At 51.1% G+C, this 26,769-nt stretch overlaps 1 protein-coding gene across 10 annotated transcripts in view; it reads right to left on the bottom strand.

Moving 5' to 3' along the window:
• Positions 1-1,051: 1,051 nt before the first annotated feature.
• The window catches only part of Zfp516 (zinc finger protein 516), a 100,195-nt gene continuing 74,477 nt past the window's right edge, over positions 1,052-26,769 (bottom strand). For 8 of the 10 annotated variants that reach the window (XM_039096626.2, XM_008772099.4, XM_017600868.3 and 5 more), the window contains exons 3-5: positions 16,962-18,413; positions 12,571-12,675; positions 1,052-5,152 (exon numbers count right to left, since the gene is read on the bottom strand). In XM_039096626.2, coding sequence (XP_038952554.1) covers positions 4,965-5,152; positions 12,571-12,675; positions 16,962-18,413 — 1,745 coding nt within the window. In that variant the 3' untranslated portion in view covers positions 1,052-4,964. Of the gene's footprint in view, positions 5,153-10,535; positions 10,604-12,570; positions 12,676-16,961; positions 18,414-26,769 lie in introns of all 10 variants that reach the window. The other 2 variants (NM_001191695.2, XM_008772100.4) reach the window with 2 other exon arrangements.

Below are 26,769 nucleotides of genomic sequence, written 5' to 3'. Positions count from 1 at the left end.
CTGATCTCCCCTTCCAGCTCCCAGCAGCTAAGGAAATGCTCAAGCTTCAAGCCAGCTATGGCTGCACACATGTCCTCACTGTTAGAGGGACAGAGAATGCAGGGCTCCCGAGCAGAATGAAGGAGTGTGTGTGTGGGACATGGACACAAGGGCATCAAGTCTGAGCAGCAAGCTACCAGTGGCACGTGGGGATCCAGGCCACACTTGGCTCCCCCACTACATCCTAGAGGCCCTTGCAGTTCAGCTCAGCCACCCTTTCAATATTCCGCTCTTCTCACTGAGCATGCCACCATGGTACAAACCGGCCACCCAAGGATAGGCAGGTCCAGAACAGCCACAACCTCAGAGATGGCTGCATTTCCTGAGGCCTCTTAAGAAATCACTCAAAAATGACAATTCTCCTCGAAGCACAGCAGGTGTGCGAGCAGGCGGTGTTAGCCATAGCGCGGTAGATAGGTGGGCTACACAGAGTGGTGGCCAGGCCTCATTTTCATGCCCTCAAAAGCCGTGTCTCAATACCTGCTCATCCCTGTTAGGGGTGGGCCATGAACAGGCAGGTACACCTTGTGCCTTTAAAGCATACTTTCCAGTTGGGCATCTGATGGCGAGATTCCCCATTTTTATTACCCAACCAGAAGGCCAGAGGTCCTAGGCCACCACATGGCCGAAGTCTGGCACAGAGACTTCAGCCAGGGCCGGCAGCACCCTGATCCCCTCACCACACATTCCTGCAGGTCCCGCTGCATGAAGGGCTTGTCTAGTCTTGCCTTGAGAATTAAAGCAGTGTTTGTGCTCAGAGAAGTGCAGCAAACACCGAGATGGGCTTTTCATTTAAAACAGAAAAGGGCTATCTGGAATCCACAAAAGATGGGGTGGGGAGGTCCATTTTGACCTCTTTTTTGACGAATCATCCTGTGGCTTTATTGTAAAACTGTACAAATAAAAAAAAAGTGACATTTGGGCTTATGTTCTGCCAATAAAAAGAAATAACCATAGGTCAAAACAGGCTGTCAAATGATGTAAGCCACCTTCTAAAGGAGGGGCGAATGTCTTGCAACTCCAAGATGTTTTTATTTATTTCAAATTCCAATAGTGAATATGTTTTATCTAAATACTTTTTAATCACACAGCTGTAACATTGAATTACTTTTTCTCAGAAATAGTTAAATACATCAATCTAGTAACAAATTCTAGTATAAAGAGTACAAAATATAGCATTATAAATTGTGGGTTTTTTTTTTAAAAAGAAGAAGTACAAATTCTATGGGCTTCTGCATCTTCCCAGCTCAACGAATGATTAGCGGAGTTGGTGAAGACAGAACGCATTGCTTGGCGGTCACTTCACACGGGTATGTCCCAGGACTCTGCAGTTTGTATTAGTCATTAGTGTCAAAAACGTGTCACGGGAAGGCCCTGTCTGTGGGGCGTGTGTCTTTTTTTTCTCGGTGAATATAAGTTGCAATTAGAAGTTGCCTGATTTATAAGCGTTAAACAACAAAACATGTTCCTCAGGTGCTGGCGGCGAGGGTCTTGTCTTACAGGTCCAGAGAATGTTTCCTTCCTGGGGAACTGCGTTCACTGTTTGACCTAGAAGGCACCCTTACCCACCCAAAGGTGTCAACTCTCCTGGTTACCAGGAGGTGGAAAGACCGCCACTGCCAGCCCCGTGATGCCCGACGTGGAACTGGTCACCTGTGGGGGTAGAAGGAGTGTGAAGACCCCAGTGCCAGCTGCAAGAGAATCTGGGTGGGTACACAGCAGCCAAAGGGAAGGGACTCCCCTGCAGCCCACCGGGACAGCAGAGCTCTTTTAGTTTTATGGAGTAGCCTTGTGTTGCCTGGAACGCCTAATTTCCAGAAACCAGTGTCTTCCTGGGCTTTAAAAAAAATAAATAAGCAAATATTGGGGAACTTCTTAAAATATCTAATACTTTTCAGAACAAAAGAGGCCAAGTCCACTTGACTTGGAAATTGTACTGTGCAGGAGAGGCTAAACTGTCTCCATCTAAGACTGAAGAGACTTCCAGGGCCAGCAGAAGTGTGGGAAGGTGCAGTGAGCAGCTCCCCAGAGGAGACAGAGCCCACGACGCATTTATTATTATCTGAGTCTTCACTCTCTGCGTTCAGAACAAGTAAATCACCTGAACTGTCCTGAGAGACCCAGCATGTGTGATGCGCATGGACAGGAAGAGGAAGTATAAGAGAAGACACGTCACACAGTAAAGCAGAGGATGGTGGGGCTGAGCTGAGTGAGGCAGGAGTCAGAAGAACGCAGGTGGAGAGGGCAGGGGACACAGAGAGCGGTGCAGTGTAGACAACCAAACCCTTTATTGTCTAAGTTACATTAGACGCAACACTGTAAAAACCCCATCAGGAAACAAGGAGACAGAAGATTCGTAGAGGTAGTAGGAAGTCTGTAACAGTCAGAAATGTGGAAATTACCACAGGGGCAGCAGGGGTTGGGGGACAAATCAAAACAGATTGGCTAAATAAATAAGGAAACAAATCATATTAAATACTATTGTTGAGCTGACATAAACAAATTAACAAAGCAGTCCAATACTGATGGCCAGTGAGACAGAAAAGCCATGCACCAGGCCAGCACGCAGCTGGTCCCAGAGAGGCGAGCACTGGGGACCTCGTGGCCTTGTGGCTACAGGAAACTGTATCTCTGTGCTTCGAGGGGCAGGTCGTCCTGAGATTGGCTACTCTCCAGGCAAACGGTCAGCTGCAGGGACCTCAGGCACCCCTTCCCCCTGCCAGACCCTGGGAGGGAGACTCACCGGAAGACAGACCTTCCAGTTCTCAATGCCACGTGCAGCTTCAGACACAGTAAAAACGCAAACGACACCTTCGTGTCCCTTTGTGTACAGAACTGTTTAATAACTAAGACACAGAATAGATGGGGCCGAATCACAGGCCCTGACATTCCTAGCTCTCACCTTTACTTCCAGCCAAGGAAACAAAAAGCCAGAAAATGCAGACAGATGGGGAGCCTATCATAATGAGCAGACAAGCTCAACAGAAAGGAACTACGCTGCCTCAGGAGGAGAGAGGAATGCGTCTCTGCGGTCTGCTCCATGTACGTCTCAGAATGACTGATATTCCCAAGCACTCAGCATGGCAAACCGTTCTCATACATACCTGGTGTAGGAGTATCAGGAAAAAATAAGTAAAAAAAAATAATTATATATATATACGTATATATGTATATATACGCATCTGCTAGCCAGTTAGTATATATATACGTATATATGTATATAACCGTATCTGCTAGCCAGTTAGTATATATATATACACACACATATATATGTATATATGTATATATACGCATCTGCTAGCCAGTTAGCATATATATATATACGTATATATGTATATATACGCATCTGCTAGCCAGTTAGCACTGCATTCTTGCAAGTGCAGCAGTCACCTGAACAGTCAAGTAATTAAAACAGTGACAAATAGAATCTGGAACCAAACATCAGCTAACAATAACAATAACAATAATAATAATATAATAATAATAATCCAACAGATCATTAGAACAGAGAAACCACACGCCAGGATTCATGTATACATGTGTGTTGAAACAAGTCTTTGTATCAGAAGCCCATTTCCTACAGAAACCGCACTGATCCATTGCTGGGTTAAGTAAACTGTCGCTCTCACCAGTATTAAAGGTTAGGATAATTTCTGTACATGTAAAATTATTGCTTTTTTTCTGAAAAATATATTTAGCATGCTTGTCTTAATCCATTTCCTGCCTTTACAAAATTTCACAATAAAAAAAAAACTAGTAAAGCTTTTGCAAAAACTTTCACAGAATGTTTCATTCAAGGCAGCAGTAATTTTGATAATGCATAAAACCACATGTGCAAACATCTGGAACTCGCAGAAGTATCGCCACCACACAGTGCCACAGCGACGGACGGGGGAGGAGTCGCTGCTACCTGCCGAACAGTCCCCACTGCGCACGTCGCGTGGGCTCAGAGCCTCTGCTAGGGCCTTCACCCCACCGCAGAAACGTGGACTTGCGTGACTAAGGAAGAGGTATATAAAGCCGTCCTTGCCCTCAGGCCTGGAGACCCCAGTCATCTGTGAACAGAGTCACTTGTCCAGTGGTGCTCACCAGGCCCAATGGGGAAAGACATCTATTTGCTGGGGGGGTGCAAGGGAAAGGCTGGGATGGGGAGGGAGAGAAAGTTCCAAAGCACTAGCACCCTAATGATCTAGGGCCCCAAATCTGCTCAGGGATTCTTCTGCCATTACTAAAACAGGCCCAAAGTGGGAGGATTCAGTGGCTTAGTCTTTTGTGAGCAGTTTGCAGAATGTAGCCCTGTTACAAAAAAGGTCCTGAGAATAAACGAAGACACCTGCCCTCTTAGTGTTCACTAACGTTTCCTTCCAAAGCAGATTTCTGTGTTCCCACCTCTGCAGTGTTTCCTGAGCCAGACGCAGCCCGAATGGTGAGAACTCGGCATGGAGGGCGTGAGAGCCCAGAGTCGTGGCCAGACTCCTAACCATGAGGCTATCATCGCCCTGCCTCACCAAGCTCATCTCCACAGCATTCGAACAAGTCTTACCTGAACACCCTCTTTCTCTCTCATTGCTACTGTGAGTCCCCACTGAGGGGGAGAGGCAGTAGTGCACACCCCTCCGTCCCCCACACTCTGACAGCATCATCTGTCCTGAGCACTGGACCTCCCCACAGTGCCCAGCCCATCCAAACACACCAGCATCTTTTTTCCAGTGTCTCATGCCTGTCTTGAATAACACAGACTCCTTGAGCTGCTACTGTGCCTGCCAATACCACTGCTTATTGTGAGGAAACACAGGCCATGGGCGATGAGCACACACATGTGTGTGAAAGAGCTACACAGAATCCTAGGCATAGCATCTTTGCTGTCCCTACATGTTACCAAGGAGGCATCTCCCTGGTCTGCTCTGGTGCAACGGCTCTCAGGTCTAAGGTGTCTGGTCAGGAGACCTTGGATCTTCTTCCCCAAAGTGGCCATGGTCACTGCTGGGAGCCTTCCAATCACCCGTGAGGCCACAGTCAACACTATCACGGGCTGGGTGCTGGAGGTGTGTCTCTAGGTCCCCTTTCGGAGGGGCCCTGCCGGCACAGTCCCTGGGGCAGTGTGGTCTCTCCCCTGCAAAAGAAAGAACATAACAGGCAGGGTCAGTTGGCTTTTAGTCTCAAGAGCATTTACCCTATTAATCTTCTTAGCAGGACGCAGAAACACACAGTGCAATGAAGCCCTCGAATTTCAGGGTGGCTCACTTTACAACCAGCATGGAGTACTTGGCCTTCTCTCACCTTACGGCCTTCCACATCCTCAGGGCTCAGAAAGCACCACTGGCCAGAGAGCCAACAGCAGTGGTAGGCCTGGCTCTGATCAGAAGCTAAAAGTCAGCTAAATGGGAAGAATGGAGGTTTGAAAAGCTCATGTCAAGGGCACAGAGCTGACCTCTAAGGGCAAACCTGGATTTGCATAAACAAAACAAGAGCCCATGGCGCCCACTGGGCCTGAGGGAATCTGCAGTGTTTCCCCCATTTTCCCAAACTGGACAGAGTGGAGAAGCAGAACGGCTATGCCCTGAGTCACGTGACCTATGGAGCGCTGCAGAGAGTGGGTGCGCTGGTGTTCGACAATGCCATTGCCAGCAGAGGACAAACGACACGTCAGGAAGAATCTTTCCTACCACCATCAACCCCGCTGAAACCCTGCAGAAGTGAGGCCAACTTGCATCCACAACCACACCGCCATAGGAGACGCCAGTCTCTGGCTGAGTCATGGAACACACAGGAAGGGAAGCTGGTTGGCTTGGTGAATTGAATGTTCCTCTGTAGTTAACATTTTCAGAGAAGTATTAAGGGCTGGTCCAACACACAGTGCCTACTGGTCAGTACACAGTATAGTCAGAAATATCCTCAGAGAATGTGTTTGAGAGGCCATGCAGCCAGTGGCTGATCTGAAGAAAAGGAAGCAGCATTGAAAGAAGTAACGAACTCAGGCAGATGGTGAGATTCCTGCTGCAGACCAGGAGAGACGTCTGACACCACCGCAAACAACGTGGCATGGCAGAGATCTCGGTGGAGAGCCAGAAACGGCACGCCTTTGGGATACTAGTGCTAGGTAAGTTCACAGAGGAGCATGGGGCTCTGAGCTCACACATGCGCGTGTGCGCGCGCACACACACGCACACACACACACACACAGGCACACACACACACATACACGCACACACACGCACACACACACACACACAAGCACACCCGCGCATGAGCACACACGCACACGGAGTCATCTAAGACCACTGATCCATCAGCACCACCAACGATAGGACCATGAATATAGTTCTCCCCGCAGGGATCCAGCAGAATGAGATAAAGAAGGAAGGCAGAGCTACAGTAATAGTCTGAGCAGACACAAGTTGCTTCCTCCTCCAAGGACATGGGAGCATGCTTTGGGGACACTGGGTCTTGCTTTTCACAGCTGTACTCTGAGCTGAGCTGAGCTGAGCTGAAATGAGGGTCATACTAAGATGTTTCAGTGTCTAGGGCTGGAGAGATATCTCCTTCTGTCTTCACAGGACAAGGGGCCAAACCAGGCAGTCATGGTTGTGTGTGCTCAGCCCAAAGTGCTGTAAGGTGCACAGGGGACAAGTCACACAGCGAGGCCCTTGGGTGCTAATGCAAAGCTGCACACCAGACTCGGGGACCTGGGCCTTGCGCAGGCCGAGGGTCAGTCAGCAGAGACAGTTCCGTGAACTCAGGCGCTCGCTCACATCAGCAGAATGCTGTACTTGGCAAGAACAGACGATGTCTCAGGGATGCTTGTTTGACTTCACGGCTTTATGAATAAGAGCTTCAACTTGCGTTAGCTATTAGAGTTTATTTTAACAATCTCTCTTTTTAAAAACTTTTTAATGACTTATCTATTTTTATTTCACATGCCTTTGTGTTGTGCCTGCATGTATATCTGCGTAAGGGCATCAGATCCCCCGGAACTGGTATTACAGACAACCGTGAGCTGCCATGTGGGTGCTGGGAACTGAACCCGGGTCTCAGAAAGAACAGCCAGGCCCGTAACTGTCAGCCATGTTTTCAGCCCTCAGAACCTGATGCCAAAACCACACTCACTGGTGAGCATGGGCCACAGACGCTGATTCACAACCCCCTGGACTGCACAGTCATCTGCTGTCGCACACGCGCTGCGAACGGTGCGGAGTGGCTGCCGTTTATGTTTACGCGTTTGTTAATCTGACTAATGGGATTATTTCTCCAGCTTAACTATTTTAAGCGAACACTTAGAATCATGAAGAATAAACTATTAATCATAGTCTTTAGATTCTGACAATAAATCCAAACAAGTAAAAACACTGTATTTCACATTACAGCAAAACTCTAAACGGGGTGTGTGTGTGTGTGTGTGTGTGTGTGTGTGTGTGTGTGTGTGTGTGTGTAGGGGGTAGGATTAGGACGTTAGTTTCAAAAGTACTTAAACGCCTTCTCTTGAAATGTTTTAGTACTTGTACACATCTGCAGTGTATGCATATGGACATGTGCACTATGGGGCACGTGTGTATGTATTTGCAGTGTGTGCATGTGGACATGTGCACTACGATGCATGTGTGTATGTATTTGCAGTGTGTGTGCATGTGGACATGTGTACTATGGGACATGTGTGTATGTATTTGCAGTGTCTGCATGTGGACATGTGCACTACGGTGCATGTGTGTATGTATTTGCAGTGTGTGCATGTGGACATGTGCACTATGGTGCATGTGTGGAGGTCAGAGGGCAATGAGCAGGAGACGGTTCGCTCCTTCCAGGCTTCAAGGCTTGCGTGGGTCCTCGGGCTTGCCAGCCAGCACCTCACCCACCTAGCCACCTCACCAGCTACTTCAACTTATAGTTGTTCAGCAATAAAATAATGATTAAAAACCGTTCCTCTGTAATAGCAGACAGGTTTTACCATGGGCCAATAACACCCACACTTTAACATAATTTTCAAAGAGTTTTTTCTAATGGCAAATGCTGAGGATTACAGGAACCTAAATGTGGACATGATGCAGCCTCTTTACACAAGTGAGAGTCAACTCTCCCTGGAAGTATGGTTGCAATGCTCTCCATGCCTGTGAACGCTCATCTTCAACAAAGACGCAAGAGTGTCCTGGGAAGGCCTGCCCTCCCTTCAGAGCCCTCCATGTGGGGCTCCTCAACTCAGTGCCAGGATCCAGCATGGCTCCTTCAGTGTGTTTCCGTCTTGCTTGCCACAATTCCTGAGAAACAGCAGCAGTTCAGAAGACAAACCACATGGTCACAGCTGCCTTCTGCAAATCCATGCCATAAACTAAGTTCCAAGGCTCAGCCTCTTTCTTACCTCCGGTGAGAGGTTATGGGCATCACAAAGGAGAGGTTGGTGACCTCTGACAGGCTTACACAGGACACGCTCAGGTAGAGACTACCCTCGGACACCCTAGGAAACTGGCCCCTCACTCCTCCAAGTTCATGTATGAGACAGTCTGAGAGGTGACAGTGGGCAGCCAATCACTGCAAAGTCTGAGAGCGACACTGCAGAGACCAGCCAGAGCCCGTGCTGGTTCAGTCTCATTGCTACACTGCAGCATCCTGTGGCTCTCCAAGTCTGTTATGGGAAACAGAGATGCTGGTATCCAAAATCAGTGTGCACCAGTCACGTTTCCAGCTGCTCCTGTCAAAGTACTAGACTAGGCAACTTAGGGAAGGAAGGGAATGGGCTCATGGTTCAAGTGTACGGTCTATAGTCACAGAGAAGCCTTGCTGTCAGGAGCTTTGGGCAGCTATCACATCATATCCTGTCAGGAAGCAAGGAGAAGGGAGGAGTGGCTGCACAAAGAGAGTTTGGCTCACTCTACACAGGCCAGGATACCAGCACTCGGCCTGGCGCCGCCCAGATTACTGCTGTCATCCCACTACACCCAACCTACTCTGGAAACGGTCTCAGATACCAAAAGCTGGTCTCCCAGATGACTGTAGATCCTGTAAGCTGACAATACTAGCCATGACACTTGTTCTGTGGCTCTCTGTACAAAACCTTGATGCAGTAACAGGCAGGAAGAACTACCCGGAAAACTACTGGGAAATGCCACGTTCACAAGACTGTACAAGCCAATGGTTCTCCTGGATTACAAACAAGTAGAAACTGGCCTCTCAAACGAAGCAAAATCAGCACACACAACCCCACCAGCACATCCCGGAAAGGCGAAGTGCAGACGGAGGCCTCGAGGCTGCTCCTTAGCACAAGACAGTACTGACAGCCTCTGGCGGGAATGGTCCTGTCCACAGACACAAGCAACATGCTGTGGTCTCTGTGTGCACTCTCACTGCTTGAGTGTTCTTCCATTACGAAGACAACTGTCCCTTGCTGAGGTATCTGGCAAATAAATGTGGGCCTTTGGTGGCCCTGGAGGCCGCCTGTAAGCAGAAGAGCGTAGGAGTCACTCTAGCTGTGATACCCCAAAAAAGCAGCCCTGTAGTCACATGACCTCCTGTCACCGCATCCAGCATACCTCTCAGTGGACCCTTCTGTAGCACGTGACCTTAGGTCTGTTAAGACAGCACCAACTGGATGCCAAGGCAGGCCCTGTGCTGGGCCACCTTGCTCTTCAGTACCCAGGAGAGATTCTATTCCCTTTACAACTCTATCAATGCCACAAAGGGACTGACTGCTCTATACGTTTGGACCACAGGTGTTACTGAAATAAGCTAAAATAATTCTCAAAAGTTCCTCAATGAGTCACCACAGGCCTAATCCTCCCTTTCATTAGAGGACATGGCACACCGTGGGGACAGGCACACAGACCTGAATCTGACTAGGGCTTGGGCAGTGGGGAAAGTCGTGCAGCTGAGGAGTTTCCCGAGTAGCTGATAACCCCACCCCATGGTGTGAAGGATGAAGACAATGGGAGGGGTGCAAGTCGCCTGCGCAGAAGGTCACAGATAGCACTATCGGCCTAGGGTAACAGAAAAGAAACACTTGTACTGTCCCCAGAGCCATCCTATGAACCAAGCATAGCACAAGGCTTTGCTACGGCCCCTGCACATCAAGTGTCCTAAGGCCATAGCCATGCTCTGGCAGGAGAGGGTTCGGGTGACTCCTTGATGCTCAAGAGCCTGTTTCTCAGGTCATACATCAGATCAACGTCTTTGAGAGGAATCTCCTACAAATGAATCCAAGAGTAGTGCTCTTAGAGGAGGCAGGACGGGATTTATTCACAGGCCAACTTAGACCCAGACGCCTGGAAAGTTACTAAATGCTTGTAATGTACTCGTCACTAATAGTCACTGTCAGCCCCCACCCCAGTCATCACGGCAGGTCTGCAGCAGCTGACAGCTAAGTGGACCCCTGCTTTCTGGTCACCCACCGTCAGCCCTGGTTGACATGGAATTAGTCCACGGCCACATGATACATGGGTGCTTTGGGGACCCTGTGCCCCAAGTGTTTGCAGACACCGCACTGACAACCAGACACGCAGCACAGGACATACTTGTTTAGGGGTATCCGTGGAGGCTGTGTGAACTTCAGAACCCCGTGGACTGTCACACTCAAACACCACTGTGGGAAGAAAGGCTCTGTTAGCAGAAGGCTGAGGAGGTCCCTGAGCATCAGTCCAGGGGGCCGCTAGGGGCGAAGGACTCTGCAGAAGCACACAGCACCCAGCCTGCTCCTGGAAACTGCAGTTGTCACAGCACTTACAGTGCAGAAGCACACAGCACCCAGCCTGCTCCTGGAAACTGCAGTTGTCACAGCACTTACAGTGCAGAAGCACACAGCACCCAGCCTGCTCCTGGAAACTGCAGTTGTCACAGCACTTACAGTGCAGAAGCACACAGCACCCAGCCTGCTCCTGGAAACTGCAGATGTCACAGCACTTACAGTGCAGAAGCACACAGCACCTAGCCTGCTCCTGGAAACTGCAGTTGTCACAGCACTTACAGTGCAGAAGCACACAGCACCCAGCCTGCTCCTGGAAACTGCAGATGTCACAGCACTTACAGTGCAGAAGCACACAGCACCCAGCCTGCTCCTGGAAACTGCAGTTGTCACAGCACTTACAGTGCAGAAGCACACAGCACACAGCCTGCTCCTGGAAACTGCAGATGTCACAGCACTTACAGTGCAGAAGCACACAGCACCCAGCCTGCTCCTGGAAACTGCAGTTGTCACAGCACTTACAGTGCAGAAGCACACAGCACCTAGCCTGCTCCTGGAAACTGCAGATGTCACAGCACTTACAGTGCAGAAGCACACAGCACCCAGCCTGCTCCTGGAAACTGCAGTTGTCACAGCACTTACAGTGAGACCCCTCAATCATGGATGCCCGGGCCACACATGCTACACCGTGAATGCAATCACTAACAGCACAATTCTCAGTGTGGGGGTAAAGGGACCTGTTTCTTCTCTGCTGGTCACTCAGCCTGTGTCACTGGGCATCAGGCTGACTCCTGTGGATGTGTGCACACTGCTAGACAGTGTACCCATCCTGCTACGCTCTGTCGTGACACACAGGTATCGCATGCAGTCTCAGGCTAGAGTTATACAGAGGCCTGGAGGTATTTCAGGACACCCCTGGTCAAAGAAGGCATCTCCACATACATATCCGTGGGCCAGCTCGACCCGTCAGGATGGGGGTCACCAGGGTGTGAGCTAGAAGAACGTCTGGTGCCACAAAGGATGGTGGCAGCTGCAACTCATCGTCACGTCCATCAGCACGGCCGTTGAGAGGAGCACACGCAACGGTCTCTCCTCACACTAAACCAAAAAGCCTTGCCAGGTACTGAACAGGAGAATGAGGGTCACTGAGAGGGAGGCAGATGACACAGTAGAGCTCCGGCGAAGCGGACACCTAAATGTGCCCACGGTGACAGCCATGACTACAGAAAGAGCTCTGTGCTGGTTAGTCACCTGGAAGAGAGATTCACGGACGAAATGCTTGGGTCAGGCAGGCCAGGGCATGTCTGTCGGTCAGGCAGTATCTTGATGGTTAATTTATACAGAGGACACGGTCCACTGTGGGCAGACCCAGCCATAGACAGTTGCTCTTGGGCCATCTAAGAAGAGCTAACTGAGCCTAAGCCTGTGACTCACTGAACCCGAGAGCCAGCCAGCGTCCCTGGGGTGTCTGCAGGCCAGCAAGGAGCGTCCCTGCATGTGTCTGCAGGCCAGCAAGGGGTGTCCCTGCACCGTGTCTGCAGCCCAGCAAGGAACATCCCTGCACTGTGTCTGCAGCCCAGCAAGGGGCATCCCTACACCGTGTCTGCAGCCCAGCAAGGGGTGTCCCTGCATGTGTCTGCAGGCCAGCAAGGGGTGTCCCTGCACCGTGTCTGCCCTGGAGTTCTTGCCCTGACTGACTACCCTCTCGGACCGTGACTGGAAGTATATGCCACATGAACCATCTCCGAGTTGTTTTGGTCATAGCATTTGTCACGACAACACCAAAATGAGACTAGAAAATACCCCCCGACCCCCACACACATACACACACTTGGCACTGGCCAGTCACATAGCACAAGCTGCGATACCTGTGTGTGCCCGAAGGTGGGCCCTGAGTTGGCTGGGCTGGTGGAAACTCTTGCCGCACTCCACACAGACAAAGTCTCCCTGGCGGGCCTGTGTCCGCGGTGTCCCTGTCAGTGATGTGGGACAACATGAAGAAGAAGGGAAGGGGAGGGAGAGAGGAGGACATCATTAGTCTGTCCGACATGTCAATGTGAGAAGCCACCACTGGCCCTGTGACAACTGTCAGCCTTGTCTTGGCTCAGCTGACAGGCCAGGTATACAAAACTGCAAGGATACATAAATTACAGTGACTTAAATGCCCCCAGAGACAAGACAGGGCCTGTTGTCACTGCTGGACTGTGTGTACCACCCAGATGTCACCTGGCTCTGTCAAGCAGTAGAGCAAACAAATGAGAATGACATCAGTGTCACAGAGACGGTCTTGAGATAGCAGGAAGTGACTAGGACCAGAGCCCACTGTGCCCACAACTGCACTCCCAACAGACAGAATCTGGGCGGTGCGAACAGCAGCCGCTCCACTGTGGCCTCCTATCTACCTGCCTCTAGCACAAAAGACACACAGTCCTGGGCTGACAGCAAACAGCAGGCGATAGTCCCCAACGTAGGCTGTCCATCCATCAGCAAGGCAGGACAGAGCAACAGACACCTTTCTGCCCTGGCCTGAATCCTGGGCTTCCCTCAGAGCCAGGGGCATCGTGCGGCTTCGCCAGGAAAGGGCTGCAGAGGACTTTGGCTTCCCCTGGCTCCCTCCCACTTCCTGTAATGCCTGCTGCAAGGAGCTCTGCTCCAGTGTGCACCCAGAAATGCGACGGGGTACGAGCAGGAAACCTGAGCTAGAAAGGTGTCTTTCTCTCTTTGTGGCCACAATTCTTTACATGTTTTCCTTTACCTGTCTGCTGACATGCTACCATGTGACAGGTAACGCTCCAAGGCAAACAGAAGGGACACCCCAGGACCGTCCTCTAGGTCCCAAGCTCAACAGGTAGGAGCCACATCCATTCCTTACTGTGCAGTGAGACCTGCAGACGACTTACTCGGGAACGCACAGAAACACTAATGAGAAGCCACTGACTGATCCTAACAGATCAACGCTCATGGTAGAAGGTGAGGATGACCCATGGGAAAGGTCACAGATCCTGAATGAGCTGCATGTCCTCTGTCCTTTTCTAACTCTTGATTGGAACAATAACTTTCTACATGTGACCCTACAAACACAGGAAAGAAAAGCAAAACTAAGGTCAGACTGCACCCAGAAAACTACGGAAAGCAATGGGCAGAGCAGCAAGGCCAACTGCAGAAGGGACGACGTGTGGGCCACACCCCACAAAGCCAGGCACTGGGGAAAATGGGGATCCCTTCAGCTCCCCTGGATCCAGCAGGCTGGTATCCCACGTCCCTTCAGCCAAGTAGCTGGTGCACAGGGAGCCTATGGGTCACCTTGTTCCTCTATAGGGCCTCTCAATCTGGAAAGTGATCTTGTCCCCTTCCTGTTCGACCAAGCTGGATGCCTAAGAACCTTCTGCTGGCATCCTTCTAGAATGTCCCTGGGTATATTTTATGGCATCAAAACACTTCACCCAACCACACACCAAGTGATGACACCGACAGTGCCATCAGCTGGCTTCCCACAGCCCACCTCAGTCACTATCCCTCTTCCCACTGCTGTCCACGCCCGACCCAAGCTCTGGTATGCACTCAGTGAGCTAGCACACACAGCCCCACACTAACACATACACACACACACACACAGACACACACACACACACACACACACACGCAGCCTCACATTAACACACACACATAAGCACGCAGCCCCACACTCAGCCCCACATACATTAACACACACAGATTCACACTAACATACACATGCAGTCCCACACTAACATACATATACAGCTTCACACTAACACATACAACCCCATACACACTAGTGCACACAACCCCACACACACACACAGCCCCCCTACACTAACACACACACACACACTCACACTCACACACACACGTCCCACACCCCTACAGCACATTCACTTCACTAGTTTAAGAAAGGACGCTCGCTCATTACAGCCAACGGTACCACGCCCAGCTGCTGCACACGTCTGGGTTCTCTTCCATTGGAAAGGAAGTCTGCCTTGGGAGCAAAGAGCTGCAACATGCTTCCCTAGAACCACAGGCTGTAGGCGACAGCAGTGTCCATAGTGAGAAAATAGGCCTGGCCATGCAGAGGGACACATGCAGTCTCATCAACTTGTGACGTGTGATGTATAAGGAGGAACAAAGGCCAGAAGGTTACTACAAACAAGGAGACCCCTGTGGCCGTCTTACCCTTAGTATATGTGATTGTTTAAGTTCCAGTAGGAAGTCCTAACCTAGAATTCTCATCTCGCTGTCTGAAATCCATATTACCATGTAATACAAGCAGGTCGGAGTGGGGACACAGTGACCTCTTATTTCTCCTGAATTAACAAAGCACTTCTGTCACAGCCAGACTCTGGTCACTCTATAGCAAGGCAGTGGATGCAGTGGGGTTTGTTCTGACAAGCTGAGACGACACCCCTGAGGCAACAACAGTTGCTCTTCTGTGCTCTGCTAGAGACGTGCAGCTTCACAGCCCACCCTACGAAAGCAACATTCAGACCGTCCCAAGTCAGCAGCTACTGCCCAGACACACAGGGCAGCACGGGCCAGAGGGCTGGGTGGGGCTTTCAGAACAAGCTGCTTTCTACTGTGCAGCGCCTGCCTTCACGAGCGAAGGTTCTGGGAAAGCAAGCTGAAGCTGTTTACTCCCGAGATAGCCTTCCATTCAAACAAAGATGCTTCTGAGTAACTGAGAATTTTACAGCAGGTTGTGTACGGTATCCCTGCCTAGCTCACCCAGGTATACGTGGGCAGGTCAAGAGCCATGCACACTACTGAGGCCACCAGCAGTTCAATTACCATGTGGGTCAGCCACTAGAACATGGTGTGAACATCCAAAGTCAGCTGCAAGAGGCCGGGACAACACAGAAGGGCTGCCAAGGACTAGCCAGCCTCACGGGTGGCTTTCCCGCGGTGGGCTCCAAGAGGACGTTCTCCTGAAGAACAGAGAATGCTGCCCTCCCACAGCCTGCCACACTGCCACTTGACACAACAGAGACAATCTGCACACAACAGATCTCACAGCACAGGGCTGTAAGGGGCCTAAGAACCACTCACACAGCCAAAACTGAGAAAGGAAAAGGGAACTCTCCAGTCACAGGCACACCCCCAATCAAGTAAGAACCAGCAGGCTCCCCCACCTCCATAGACAGAGCCCTGCAACCCTGCGTCTCTCTAACAGTCCTCCCGATGCCCTGCATCTCTGGAGCTGGATTACAGACAGCTGCTTCACACAGTAACGAGGCCATCACTCTGTGACCAAGACACTACTCATGGAAGGGTTAGGACCACAGGAACAGGCAGAGAGTGGCATGATGTCAGGTCCTGCTTACAGCAGAGGCTGACCTCGGATTTTCGATCTTCCTGTCTCTCCTCTGATTTATCTTAACCGGCTGGCTCTATTCTTCCCCATGTTACACATGTCAAGTGAGAGCTGCCTTTCGTTTACATTCGAGAACAGGACCATGGTACAGGATTACTGTATCCAAGACATGTCCGCCTGGCAGGGGAAACCTACAGGGGAACGGTACCAGTACCAGCTGCCGAAGCTCCGAGCATCCATGTCAAAGGCTCCAAACCTTAGGATCTCACGCCTCTCACCAGCATGTGACAGACCTACTAACGCCACCTCCTCCAGACTGCGTGTGAAAGGTTCGTGTGAGACGTAAATCAATGTGGTCTTTAGATTTGGGCCGCATTCTTAAAACACTATATACAGTAACTATCCCAAACACAGTTGGGCCCAAGCACACAGGAGACTTGACGAGCACTGCTGTTAGCCGTGAAGAGTACAGAGGAGGAGGGATGGGAACACCGTTAAGTAGTGCTTAAGGGACAGAGGACAGCTCAGCCCTCCACTCTTTATGCACACATCCATATCCTGCCTGCAGGGTATTGCTTGTGCGCCTTTTGTGTTACTTATACACAAATGAAAGACGTGCTGTGGACAAGCACAGGGTGTGTGCGCGCCAATGTTTGTAAGGTGACATGTGTGGTCAGGCCTGTCTGCTCGGTCAGTTACAGAACAGAGCAAACAGGTGGGTCTCTAATTTACCACACACAAGAAGGGGAACAGGCAGAGACTGCTGACTGCTGACCCAGACACACAGTATCCAGAGAGGGAGATGTGTTGAGATCTAGGGTTAGTTCAAGAAGAGGCAGCGACTTGCTGGTGTCTGCCCTGAAGGCTCGGGCAATATGGAAGGCATACATGCCCTTCAGAGCAGCCAGGGAGGAGGGAGCCCACTCTTCTTACCTCTGTGCTCAGGCCCAGGGCTGCTGACACCCCAGCCCTGGTAGAGTGTGGCGAAGTCCTTTGGAATGTACTTAAAGATACTGAGGATGTCCAGGCGCTTCTCCTGGCCCTCGGCTGCCGCCGGCTCCTGCTGGATGGAGTGTAAGGTGGGAGGCGCGCCGGGCGGAGCCTGCAAGGCTGCGTCCCCTCGGGGCCCTGCTGCACACGTGGCTAGCGTTCGCAGCTCCTGGGCCGGCTTCACAGGGGCTTCTCGGGGAGGTAGAGGAGAGCCTCCTTCACCTTTCGAGGGAGGCTGACCCTGAGGCTGAGGACTGAATTTGGCTTTCAGAGAGTCTGGGGCACTGTGCTTATTCGGAGGGGTAAAGCCAGTCCCCACTGCCGGGACCCCGAGTTTCTCCACTGGCTTGCTGTTGGCTGAGGGCTGGGCACCAACACGGGTTATAACTGAGGGTGTAGGGGTGGCACTTCTGCTGAGGCCCCCACTGCCTGGGGAAGGTGCCAGCCTGGAGCTAGCCTCCTGTTTGGGCTTGGGCAGGGGTCCCTGCACTGCAGCACTAGGTGGATCCTGGCCATGGCCGGCTCTGGTCTGCCGATACCCATCGGGGCCAGGGGCCCACGGAGCGCAGGGGCCCCCAGAAGGGCTCTCCTTGTTCTTAGGTATGCTAGCGGCTTTTGTGGTCACCCCAAGGGGAGAAGAGCTGCCCTTTGATCCTGGTACCCCACCTGGCACCTGGGTGCGGGTAAAACGAGCAAGGAGCAGGGGCTGGCAGTCCTTGCCCCCGAGAGCAGGCGGGGGCCCTGTGCGCCCACTGCGGGCGAGGAAAGCCAGGTTGCTGCAGATGCTCTTGTGGCCACTGGGCTGAGTCCAAGGAGGGGCTATAGAGCCGCAGCTGATCCTGTGCCAGATGCGCTTGTGCATCCACAGGACCTCGGGGTAGTAGGTCTTGTGGTTACAGTAAGGACACGGGTGAATGACTAGGGCGGTCTGCAGGGAGCTGGCTTCCTTACTGCTGGGGTCTTCCCGGCTCGACTTCATGCTCAAGTCCAACGGGACCAGGTCAGGGGCAGATGCCCGCTTCCCTACCCCACAGTGCTCCTTGTGCAAATCGGACAGCTTTTCTTTCGAATGCCCAGCTTGGCTGTCCAAGGTGTGCTGCAGGCTGGCTATTTCCATGCTCGAGGGGAAGTCTACCCGCTCGGGCGTGCTGGCTTCCTGCCTGGGGTGAAATGCTGGCATCTTTAAGTCAAGGGAATGTCTATGCTGCTCGGGACCCTTGGTGGTCTCTCTGCTGCTGTTTTCAAGTATGGACACAGACGGCGTGGCGATCCCCACCGTGGGCTCGCTGATGTCTTCCTCTGGCAGGTTATTTCCAAGTTTGTGACTCGGGTCTCCGTTGGAGAGCAGGATGGGTGCCACCTCTCCAGAAGAGCAGCAGTGTCCTGGTTGGCCTCCTGCAAGATGCAAAATGTAAAAGGGATGTTAACCACGTCTCAGGAGGAGGTGAGGCCGAAGGGCGGAGTGGCTAGACAATCCCTCCAGGGCTTGCCTGCTTCACGTCAGGGCCAGGCCCTGCATCTGCCTCAAGGATGTCCTGGGGTTGGGTTTACTCTCAACAGATCTGTCAGAAATGAACCACACACAGAGAGGTAATACTCTACCAGACAAGCTGTCGGTTTTCAATCAATGACCCAAAGTCAGGGAAAGGAGCCATACTGTCTTGTTACTTGTAGCTACCCAGTGCTATTGATTAAAGAGCAGGTGACCAGTTACACTTAGAAACTGAGGGCTAACGAGAAGGCTCACTAGGTAAAGGCACTTGCCCCTTGCTGCCAAGTCAGACGATAGGAGTCTGGCCCCTAGATCCACACAGTAAGCAAGGAGAACTCCAGGCCCTCGTGGTTTAGAGAGAGGATACAGATTCCCATAAGTATCTCTGATCTCCTGCTGTACGAGTGCAGTTCCACACGTATACCCAAGCAACTAATAATCTCAAAAAAAATGAGGGAAGGAGTCTAACTGTAACCACGTGGCCCTGTGCATTCTCTAGCGCTCTCCGAAGGAAGGCACTGTGTGAGTTATGGTCACCATAGAGAATTTGTGGTGAAGTCAGCAGGGAGCCCCCATGACCCTGACCACACAGGGCAGGGAAGAAACAGTTTCCAGAACCCCAGTGCCGACTCAGAAACTGCAACTACAAAGCAACTTCAGTTTAACCTGGTACCTCCTCATCGAGAAGGCCAATTTTCAATTCTAAAGTCTTGATAGTAAGTTCCCTTCAAAGGTCTGTGTACATGCACACACATGCACACACGTGCACACAGGCTGTTTACTCTCTATATCTCTGCGGTGTCACCCATGGTCACCAGACAGGTGAGCAATGCTGGGTTTGTCCCTCAGCTTGGGCTCCTATGGCTCAGAACACTGGCACTGAGGGTAGCCTGCAGGTTGGGCCACACGGGGCTCTGCTCCCACCATGGTGAAGGACTAGACTCTACTGTCATTACTACAGGTGAGCAGGCCATGGCTTACCAATGTCTTCTTTAAATGTGCACTGTGTCCTAGGTTTGTTCAGATCTGTGTCTGAATCTCCAAGGCACCCTGCAACTGCCCAAGTCCTTACCAGAGAACACAGGCTCTTTACCACCAAGGAGACCACAGTGGTCTTCAGCTCACAGCCCTAGCCCTTAGAGCACACGGAGATGTCAGATGTCATTTGTGAGATGGCCAGTAGTTTCCCAAGAGTGCAGACTTGAATAGCAAGGGAGATGTAGGTACATACTTGGTTCTTTTAAAATGATCTCTGTGTGCTTTTAGAGATCTGACTTGGCAATTTTATCAGAAAAACTGTCTCAAAGGCAGGGCAAGAAAGCAGCTATCACAGAAGGTAGTGATCCCAAAAGAGAAGGAGCAGAGGGCACAGCACGCTCCTGTCCCAGGAAATGGGGGCCGGCGGTCAGTCTCATAACAACTGTGCCGGAGCATGGAGGGTAGCAGAGCTACGCGTAGGTAAGGTGGGGGCAGGGGGCACAGTCTCACTCTGGCACTGCCTGTTGTGAGCCCATGCTAGAGTGGCTCACGCTGCAGACATGGTGTGGCCATAATCAAAAACGTACATGCCATTAGACTTTGGGAGGAAGGGAGGGAGGGAGGGAGGGAGGGAGGGAGGGAGGGAGGACGGATGAAGAAGTTGGACCAGGCATCTTAGAGGTCATGGTAAAGACTTATACTACATTGGAGGAAGATGGATACCCAGAAACCACAGCTCTCCATAGGAACCCCAGACCCATGGCTCCAGGCTTTGGAAACAGGGCCATGAAAAGGTCCTTAAATCATGACGCCCTGCCCTGCGCAGAGGCCTTCTGTATGCCACATAAAAGCTTTCTCCTCTAGGGTGGCCTCCATCCAGCCTTTTACCACAACAGACATGGAAACCAGAACGGTACTGATTTCAGTTCTCTCCCTTCCCGGGGAAAACCTAGAACCTGACTATTTAGTATTTCCCAGTCTGAGGCATCTACTGTAAATGACGTTTTCTTTGTGTAACCAAACACTTCTGCATAGTTTATTGTTCAATGTCAAGGGTTTGGCTCCACCCACAGGACGACAAAGGAGAAACCTCTGTGTGGGGGGCGGTCTGTCACACCCCAGATTATCAGCTCAGACACAGGAGCAGAGAGCGGGTCCACTGAGGAGCTCATGATGCATGAGACATAAAGGGTTTGAAAACCGTGGGCTCCCAAGCAGGGAGCCCATAGCCACCTCAGTGCCACTTCTGTGCCACCAGGTCAGGGACACATCTGTGCCTCTTGAGTATTCTCCATGACAACAGAACACACAAAGGCCCCTAAGCGGCTACATTTGTGTACTGAGTCTTTGACGCATATGTGGACCTGGCTTACCAAAGACTCCCAACAGCCAAGAATTGGGCTTGAATTGCTCCAGTGTTGAGGAACAGTGCCTGACAGACATCAGCACAGACAGAAACACATTCAGCAACTGATCTTGCTGACAGAGCGAATCGTCCCATGCACATTAGCGGAGTTCTTCCTGAGGGGCAGTTTTTAAGTAGTCTACTCTGGATAAAGGCTCGTGAGAGAGCTCTAAGCTGAAAATTCAAGAGATAAGAAGAGGCCTGGACACGCAGGTGCTCCAGTCTTGGGGTCAAGGACAATGTGGTGACTCAATAAGGCCAGCTAAGATGTCTGTGGAACCTCACAAAAGGAGGAAAGAGTGGCACAGCGCACACCAAACACAACAGGCTCCCCACATGACCCACCCAAGCAGCGCCTCACCCGTCCATGACCACAGCAAGGAACAAAGGCAAATCCTCCACTGGCTGCCCACGCACGGCACAAGGCTGGAAACTGACAGGGTAAAACTACAGAAGGAAAAACAGAAATACCGAGAGGAGAGAGGGAGGCTAACGTGTGTGCCATGTGAATGACCCTAGACTCCAAGGACAACACTGGATACCTGCCCCGAGGTCCAGAGCAAATGAAAGGCATTTGGGCCACAATCCTGGAGGACACAATCCCAAACATCATGACCTCAACCACTGACACCCACAAGTCAGACTATCTATCATATAAAACTCCAGCTAAAAATTCTGAAACTTCAAAATTCTAAAACTTTTAATTCTGGGTTACAGTTACAAACTGTTGAGGGCCAATGAGATGGGTCATTGCTGGGTCAAGGTGCTCCAAGTAAAGCATCACACACACAAGCACACACAAGCACACAGAAAGAGAAAGAGAAAGAGAGGGGGGGAGACTTAATAATTCTAAAAGTAGGTAAATTTGCCTAAAAGACATTTATTTCTTCTTGAAGGAGGATTTTTTTAGTTTGAGACGTATAAAGACATGAGAGAACACTTCAAAGACCATCTTTACAGCAGTCCAAGTCCTGAGAATACATGTATACTCGTAAGTGTAAACACCATGGTACTCAACCCACGAGTGCAGTGCATGACTCCCACAATAGTCACCATTGCATTGGAAATTGTCCTGCCACATCTAGGAGAAAGGTAGGGGGGGTTTTTGCGGGGGGGGTTGAGATTGGGTTTTCTCTATGAGGCCCTGGATGTCCTGAAACTCGCTCTGTAGACCAGGCTAGCTAGCCTTTAGACTTTCTGTTGTTTTGGTGGGACTTTTTGGTTTTGGATGGTTTGCCCTTTGGTTTGGTTTGGTCTGGTTTGGCCTCTGTTTTTACTCTCAACCCCTCCTGTGTTCACACCTAGACACTTGGTGCAGTCACAGGTTTCAAGAGCAGGCACATGACTCTGGCCCTGCTTAGCCACTACAATTACCTGTGTCTCTCCTTTACAAGTTCTGATAAGAACAGACCTTTAGACTTCCTTCTCCCATCAAGAAGTACGTGTCCCACCTCACATGACAAGGCCGTCTCTCAAGTTACCAAAACAGCCGATCCCTCTCCAGAACTTGGATCCTGTGCCTCAAAGAACTATGTCCTAAGCAGGCGGTAGTTTCAGAATCCTAGTATTGAAGAGAGCCATTCTTAAGGACTGTCTCAGGATTTTGGTCTGGAGACTTTAGACATTGGGGAGTGTGGTGGTTTTAAAGAGAGTACTCCTTGAGAGAGGCACGGCTTTCAGAAAGCATTAGAAAGGCCAGGCCTGTTAAACGCACAGGCTTCCTACTTCACAGGAAGAAAATAACTGGAGCCTGGCCACCTGGATGGCAGGGGTGGATGTTGTCTGCCAGCATGGTGACCTTTTGCTATTCTGTGAGCGGCCTTCCTGACTCCCCCAACATCCTGAGCAGTGTTTAGCCCCTGTCCCAGGCGTGGTCTCTCCATGAACCCATCCCTGTGAGAGGGGCCCTGTGCACTTTGTATCCTCCACCAGCCGACTCTGCTGTATGCTTATCACAGATCCTCCTTAGGCTCTGAGCACTGTGGGTGTCCCCAGTACAGCACATTCTTACTGTGAAGGTGGCAGGCGCTCTGCTCCTTGCACGGAGTCCCTCTCTATCTCCCCAAGCTCTCCTGTTGTCACACGACCCTGCCAAAGTTTTACTGTGCTTAAAACGTCTGAGACAAAAAACAAACCTTCGACATCAGGCTCCAGAAGTTCTGACCCAGCACCTGTTCCAGGGGTGCTGACCCAAGCTTCATCCTTCACCTCAAGAATTATCCCAACAGCCATGACACTTGCAAGGTCACCCCAAAGTCCCCATAGGCTCCCATGTCTGAGTACTTAGCTAATAGAGCCATTTGGGAAAGATTAGGAGGTGTGGCCTTGCTAGAAGAGATATGTCCATTTGGAGGAGTGTCCCTGGGAGCAGGTTTGATGTTTCCTCTGTCCCTTCTGGTGGTTCCAGCTGTGGCTCTCAGCTGTCCCTGTCGCCATGCCTGGGGCTTGCTGCCACACTTCCTAACTGTGCTGGTGATGCAAGTCTAAAGTCCAAAATAAATTCTTCCTGCTCTGCAGCTGCACTGGTCAGGGCAGTTTATGGCAGTAACAGAAAAGTAGCTGGTACACGGACAATGGCACCCCGGAATGTGTCTTTGGGGAGTGAGTTCAGCCATCAGCCAGGAAGTACGGTACACTCCTCTGTGGAGGACAGACAAGGGTGTAGGCAAGTGAGCAGAAGCACACACAACAGGCCTGGGCTCTGGAAACAAGTCCTGTGAGGAGAGCCTGGGAGCTGAAGGAGCACTGACCAGGGAATGCGGGGCAGGAGGCCAGAGCTCCTGCACACAGCACAGTAAGGCCATCTGCAACACAAAGGCACTGAGTGTGAGTCACAGGCAGACAGCCTTCTGGGCCACTGACTGCAGTTGGATTGCTTTCTCTTTAAAAAGCAAACACACACACACAAGGTGGGGAGATAGCAGTCAGTGAAGCTCCTGACAATCAGGAGGTTCAGAGTTTTGACTTTTCTGAAAGCATAAAAGAAGCCAGGCATTGTGACACTTTTGTAATCCAGGGTACAACTAGGGGACAGGAGGATCCCTGGGCTGCACTGGCCAATCACTCTCACCTAAACTGTGAGCACAGGTCCCAGATGAGACACACCCAGAGTATCATGTGATCATGCATGAAAATACAGAACACACATATACACACATCCAAATACTAACAATAAACAAAAGGTAAGGCTGACCCTCCTGTGTGAGTGTAGTCTCAGTCATGACTGGGGAGCTCTGTGCCAAGGTGACAAAATAACGGAGCCAAGGAAGGGACACTCAGGGGGCCTGTCTGGGGCTCCAGCACCTCACTGGGTTGGCACTGCTGGGTCTCGAAGACTGAAGGACCCCCAGTCCTTGGCCTTTCCATCAGGAGACTGCGGCTCTTGGACTATTAGAGCCTTTGAGCTGTTCTAAGAAATCCATATATACAGGGGTAGGGCTATAAACACACATATTCGCGCACACACACACACACACACGCACACGCGCACACACATGCACATGTGTGTGTCACACATGTGTGCTCATTCTATCAGTTCTGCTCTTTAGAAAACCCTAAATAATACAAGTATGGAGGGTCCCCGCAGCCACCCTGAGAATGGAAGCCGACGACTTCCATGAGCTCCCGAAGGCCGGCCCCAGCTCTCTATGCAGAGTGTCTTAGTTAGGGTCATGAGCTCCCGAAGGCCGGCCCCAGCTCTCTATGCAGAGTGTCTTAGTTAGGGTCATGAGCTCCCGAAGGCCGGCCCCAGCTCTCTATGCAGAGTGTCTTAGTTAGGGTCATGAGCTCCCGAAGGCCGGCCCCAGCTCTCTATGCAGAGTGTCTTAGTTAGGGTCATGAGCTCCCGAAGGCCGGCCCCAGCTCTCTATGCAGAGTGTCTTAGTTAGGGTCATGAGCTCCCGAAGGCCAGCCCCAGCTCTCTATGCAGAGTGTCTTAGTTAGGGTCATGAGCTCCCGAAGGCCGGCCCCAGCTCTCTATGCAGAGTGTCTTAGTTAGGGTCATGAGCTCCCGAAGGCCGGCCCTAGCTCTCTATGCAGAGTGTCTTAGTTAGGGTCATGAGCTCCCGAAGGCCAGCCCCAGCTCTCTATGCAGAGTGTCTTAGTTAGGGTCATGAGCTCCCGAAGGCCAGCCCCAGCTCTCTATGCAGAGTGTCTTAGTTAGGGTCATGAGCTCCCGAAGGCCGACCCCAGCTCTCCCACGCAGTCTTAGTTAGGGTCACTCTTGCTGTGATGAAACACCTTGACCAAAAGCAACCTGGGGAGGAGAGGGTTCAGCCCACACGTCCACATCACACTTGTGCATCATCGAAAGCTGCTAGGACAGGCACTCACACAGGGCAGGAACCTGGAGGCAGGAGCTGAGGCAGAGGCCGTGGAGGGAGCTGCTTATCGGCTTGCTCAGCCTGCCTTCTTATAGAACCCAGGAGACCAACCCAGGGGTGGCACCACCCACAATGGGCTGGGTCCTCCCCCATCAAACACTAGTTTAGAAAATGCCAAACAGGCTTCTACAGCCCCGTCTTACCCAGGCATTTTCTCAACTGAGATTATGTCCTCTCAGATGACTCTAACTTTGGTAAATGTGACATAAAACTAGCTGGCTCACAAATTAAAAGCCAGCTTCCTGAGTTCTGACCAGTCCTAAGTCAGAATATCTGCTTCAGAGCCCATGGAAGCTCTCACCTCTGGAGCTGTACACACAGTAAGAACTGTAGCCTCCGTGTGTGTGTGTGTGTGTGTGTGTGTGTGTGTGTGTGTGTGTACATCCGTACATCCGTCCCACTTTTCCAGTTATGTCTGAATGTACTCTATATCAAAATGATAACCAATTAACATGAACCACCTGTGAAAGTTGACGGAATTGTCTCAGGACCTTTGAGAGTCGGGCTTGTGGTGTAAAAAAGGAAACAGGCTTCTGAACAGACACATTTACCAAGTCAGACAAGGAAAGTTTAAAGCTTAAAGCATGAGAAAACGTTTTCAAAGACAACAGACACCCTGAGGGTTAGCGAAGGCTCTTTCCTGTCTTCTGCTGCTGAAGAGCATGCTGTCAGACATAAAGCACAATCACGTCCTACCAGCCTAGAACCCCGAGTCCTCCTGACAAGGAACCTCGTGCAGCTCGGTTCTAAACTGGACCCACACTCAAGTGAACAGATTTTGAGTCCTTTTCCCTGCCCTACCCCATGTCTGCTGGGCCTCCCTGGGTCTCCTAACCCTCATGGCAAGCTCCACCTGTATCTGAGGATGTGAAACGAGGAAGAAATTGTGGAGAGCATTCCCTGACTGAGGAGCAGCACCCTCAGCTATAAGTGCTGTTGGTTCCAGACGCCTTTCAATCCTTAAGTGGAGGGAGCCCAGCAAGAGAACGCTCCAGTAGCTGCTGGAGGAGGTAGAGTGTCAGTAAGGGTGAGCAGAAAGCCCGCTGAGGCTTAGCACGAAAGCCTGGCCCGCCGCACTGCACAGGAAAGAGCGAGCACTACAGAACACACCGTAAACACAGGATCCTGCGCCTGCACACACTGTGTTAGGAGGACGGGGAAGAGGAGGTTAAGGACTCAAAGGAGAGGTGTTGCTGTACCTACTCGCCAAAACGGGCAACATACCCACAGCCCAGCAGGAAAGTGGCTTAAGGGCTTCCTGTGGCAATGTCTACTTCTCCAACACAAAAACCCAAAGTCTCTATGCTGTATTTAAAAAAAAAAAACAAAAAAACTATAATGATCTTTCTTTTAAAAATAAAAAGATCCAGATTATGTAGTAACAGAACCTTAAGGCTTATAAAATACAGCGCGTTGTCTGACTGACAGACAAAGGCCACTTCCTCACTCGGCCGTCTGTGTTCTGGAAATAAAAGGCAGACAGTGCCTCTCAAC

The sequence above is a fragment of the Rattus norvegicus genome, chromosome 18 (genome assembly GCF_036323735.1).
Source record: "Rattus norvegicus strain BN/NHsdMcwi chromosome 18, GRCr8, whole genome shotgun sequence".
NCBI lineage: Eukaryota > Metazoa > Chordata > Mammalia > Rodentia > Muridae > Rattus > Rattus norvegicus.
Note: the sequence above shows the minus strand (reverse complement) of the source record. Positions and strands in the feature narration are given on the sequence as shown.